Below are 4,235 nucleotides of genomic sequence, written 5' to 3'. Positions count from 1 at the left end.
ATCATCCCGACTCCGCTCCGTGTTATAACGATTGTTGAAGCCGCTCTTCTCTAAGGAACTGTTCGAACTGCTACCTCTATAGTTCTCGTAGCCCCTCTTACCCCATTCTTGCTACATCATATCTGCCTTCATCGCCATGTTCTTTGCTTCAGATAGATTCCACACAAGTTGTACTTCTTATCTCGGATGAAGGGCTTCAACCCATCGAGATATCCGGCCACCTGTTGCCCCTCCGTCCCCGACAGATTATTCCGCTCCGCCAACCTCATAAATTCTACCGTATACTCATGTACGGACCGATTACCTTGCTGGCAACGTTGATATTGCTGGAACATGATCTGCTCATAATTAGGAGGAAGGAACTCCCGCTTGAGCAACCTTCTCATCCTCTGCCAAGTTCTAACTCGCTCTTTTCCTTCTCTCTCTCTCCTATTCTGCAATCTCTCCCACCATGCAGACGCACCCCTCTTAATCTACAGGCTACTAATCACACCTTTTTCTCACTAGGGGTTTCCATATAATCGAAGAATTTATCTATATCAGCAACCCAATCCAGAAATTCCTCTATTCCCAGACCTCCATTAAAAAAAGGGACATCGACTTTTAGTTTAAAGTCGTTACCTTCACGATCGTCATAGCGTCGCCTACCGTCTCTTCTTTCACGATCGTTGTAACGTCCCCTTCGAATTCCTCCATAATTGTTCCGGTTTGCATAATCAGCACGTTCTTCATCCGAAACTTCGGTCTCCTCTTCTTCCGAACTCTCTAAATAAAGAAGATTATCCCGCTCGCGAACAGGAACAAGCCTATCGACGGGGTCACCGTGAGCAAAATCTACACCCGGTCTTCTACCATGTCGCCGATTCCGATTCACATCAACGCCGAGACCCTCGAATCGATTTGCTATCTCGTCAAATCGTTCTTCGAAACGACGAAGGCCTTGATCAAATCGTTGATCTATGCGTTCCATTAAACGCTGCTCCAAACGTTGCAGCGCGTCGTCCCCAAGGATTGGGGCTCCGGTCTCCCGAGCATCGTCACGAAGACCACCGCCCGTCGCCATAGGCTCTGATACCACCCGACGCAGCGTTCAACGAATAACGCAAGAAAACCCTTGCTAAAGGAGAGAAATCTTGAAAATTATGTGAATATTATTGAAGATGCTAAAAAAAAAACGTGATATACACCTTTTATAGGGTGTTATCCTAACCCTAGTCCAATTAGGAATCAAAATATCAACAAAGGGAAAATTATAAAAGTGCCACTGAAATAAAATTAAGCCCGAAAAATACTAAAAAAATAGAAAAACCCATCTAGACATTCTCGAACCGCCAAAATTCATCGTTAGTCACGGCCAAAGGCCGTGAGTATTGATCAGGACGCCGTTTCGCTTCAGCCTACCGAATTTGAGCTCAATCCGACGTCGTTGACCTGATCCGCTGGTTCTAGCTGCAGTACCGTTTCGCCTTCCGATTAGATTTGTGTTGATCCAATCGATCCAGGAACGCACTACTAATGACATCCGCATCACGTATTATGATGCATATGCATATTGAAACAATATTTGACGGAAACAAATGGTAGATTGGGTCAAGGGTATAAGATAGCTCAATCAAAGTCAAGAGAACAACATAGCTCTCTGTTTCATGTCATCCACAAGTAGGCTAGTGAAATAACTCTCCTGGAACGTCTACAGTTTTTACTGTACAGAAATACAGTTAAATAGCTAATATTATGATTGTCAAATCATATCGTCGCACTTTAAACTTGATTAAAAAGGAGTTTAATGGTCAATTGTCATGGCACAATTAGTGTCCTAGATTATAGTTAGCTACAGAAAAAAATAGTTCTCCACGATTCGGGCTGAGCATCAGTTTTTTTTTCTTTTTTTTTTATACGCTCTTTTATGGGTCAGATCATTTGTCTTTAGTACTTTTTTGTGCTCCCCATTCCTTATCATGGGATATATTGCAGAGGACATTTAGTATCTTTTTTTCCCCGGCCCTTGATCATGGTCGCCCTCACTCTTATGGGGCCAGGCGAGGACGGCTCTCGCCCGATTTTTCGAGGGGACCCTTGTCTAGTGAAGGCATCGAGGCCCTAGCCGATGGTCGATGGAGGAGAAAAGGTAGAAAAACCAAGTACGAAAAGAAAAGACAACGAAGAAAAAATTTCAAAAAAATATAAGAATTGTAAAAATTATTCACGTCAAAAAAAAAATGCTGGTCACATCACAAGGGACAATCAGCGCCGGCTAGGCTCTACAGCAAAAAATGGTCAAAATGACTAATTTACAATTCATCAAAATATTGAGGACTAAACTGGCACAATTTAAAGGTTTATGACTACATTGATGACAGTACAATAGATTTAGGATTACATTGGTACAATTGAAAAGTTTATAATTGAATTGACCATCATGCAATAAGTTTAGAATTTTTGAGATAGACTTCCCTAATAAAGTTACTTCCAAGTAAAATAATGATAGTTTTGGTTGTTGTGACATGATAATAACGTCGAAGATGATGACCACGACTATCATGCTGACGATGATGGAAGCAATTATAGTTGTGCTGACATCAGATGGATTGCAAATCTAAAATCAAGGAGACATAATCATAGTCGCACTAAAAAGAGTCGTCAATTTTTGGACAACCGAAAAAGGTTGCTCAGAAAAGGAAATAAATAAAAAAAAACAACAAAAGAGTTTCTGGCAGATTCTCAAAGTTCTTCCTTCCGTCTTCTATTCGGTTCCCGCTTCATCTCATACGCATATGCACTTTCACAGCTCAATCCTTCGGCTGCTCTCACACAACTCCAATCTCATGGCGCCCGAACCCGGTTGGAGCTCGACACCTTCTCCGGTGAGCCACCCTAGATGGAACTCCGTCCTTCCTCCTCCTCAGACTCGAGCCACTCTCGAGCGCCGCGCTGGCCTTGGTGGCGAGCATGCAGAGCTCCCGGAAAGAGAGCGGGACTCGGGACATGGAGAGAGGCAAGAGGAAATAGAGCTGGCCCAAGCAGAGGTCTTCCTCTTCGTGGATCCAAGGGACGATGGCGTCGATGAACATGGACTCTGAGTTGCAGAGGAAGCAGTTAGGGTTTTGGGATAGGAGGTACGAGGCCTTGATGGTTTGAGTGAACTCTTGCAGTCTTCCGTCCATGTGAATGAGCTTGAGCGTGGATGGAGGAGATGAGGATGGCCAGTTATGGTGGTGGGTGGTCTTGGCGAGGCCGCCATTTCTAGTGATCTGAGGAGCTGCACAGTTGCCCATTCTATGAGAGAGAGAGAGAGAGAGAGAGAGAGAGAGACAGAGAGAGAGATTGGTGTATGTTTGGCGAATATGTTTTGCTTGGGGTTTGTATTTAAAGGGGGAATAGAGGCGCGTTTGAGAGTTTTGGATGGACGTGTGAGCAACTTTTGACCCTCAACAGCGGAAATATATTAATTACACATGTGCCACAAATGGGAATTTATATGATGTCTATGATAATCCATTATTATGTAAGTGGTTGGTCGGATATTGCTTCAATTCCCACGTTGGCCCCACTAATCTAGGAAATTGTCCTTTAAAAATTGCCAAGCACTTTCACGGAAAGGCACTTATTAGATTACTTTTTGGGAGGAAAAGTTGTTCAAAAAAGTCATAAACTTATTGTTCAACGACTAATTCAAAATTTAACTTTTTTATTTTTCATATTAGTTCGGCAAATTTTAGGCAAAAATTACTGACATGATTAATTTTAATAATTTTCTAAAAAATTTCTAAATTTTTGTTCTTTTCCTTTCCTTTTTTGCTTAATTAGATTTATGGCTAGAGAGGGTGTCGTGGCCCTTGATGCCTGGTCTAGGTAAGGGTGTTGTGGGCCTCGTAACCCTTGCTAGCCAGTCGATGAAGGGAAAAAACAAGTAAAAGAACACAAAACAAAAAGGAAAAAAAAGGAAATTTCAAAAAATTGCAAAAAATGTCTTGAGTTGACTATATTAAAAAATCATCAAAAATTTTAGTACTAAATTGGCAAATCATTAAAAATTTTAAAATTAAATTGACCGGATAAGTGTCAAAAAAGTTATAAATCTATTGTATTTGTGTCAATTTAGTCCTAAACCTTTTGTATTTGTGCTAATCATCTTACATGACATAGACGATGTTGATATAGACATTTTTCTAATTTTTTATGCACGTTTCATTTTCCAATTTTTTTGGTTTTTTGTTCCTTTTTTTATTTTATAT

The 4,235-nt window shown here is 41.2% G+C and overlaps 1 protein-coding gene across 1 annotated transcript; it reads right to left on the bottom strand.

Moving 5' to 3' along the window:
* Nucleotides 1–2,807: 2,807 nt before the first annotated feature.
* On the bottom strand, nt 2,808–3,275 carry LOC115737184. The gene has a single exon (XM_030669187.1). It carries the CDS (start codon nt 3,273–3,275, stop codon nt 2,808–2,810), a length of 468 nt encoding a protein of 155 aa, XP_030525047.1.
* Between the last annotated feature and the right edge of the window lie 960 nt (nt 3,276–4,235).

Source organism: Rhodamnia argentea, chromosome 5 (assembly GCF_020921035.1).
Source record: "Rhodamnia argentea isolate NSW1041297 chromosome 5, ASM2092103v1, whole genome shotgun sequence".
Taxonomy (NCBI): domain Eukaryota; kingdom Viridiplantae; phylum Streptophyta; class Magnoliopsida; order Myrtales; family Myrtaceae; genus Rhodamnia; species Rhodamnia argentea.
Note: the sequence above shows the minus strand (reverse complement) of the source record. Positions and strands in the feature narration are given on the sequence as shown.

What these genes read in the sequence shown, in the direction of transcription:
- LOC115737184 (XM_030669187.1), bottom strand. Translation starts at nt 3,275, where the DNA reads ATGGGCAACTGTGCAGCTCCTCAGATCACTAGAAATGGCGGCCTCGCC.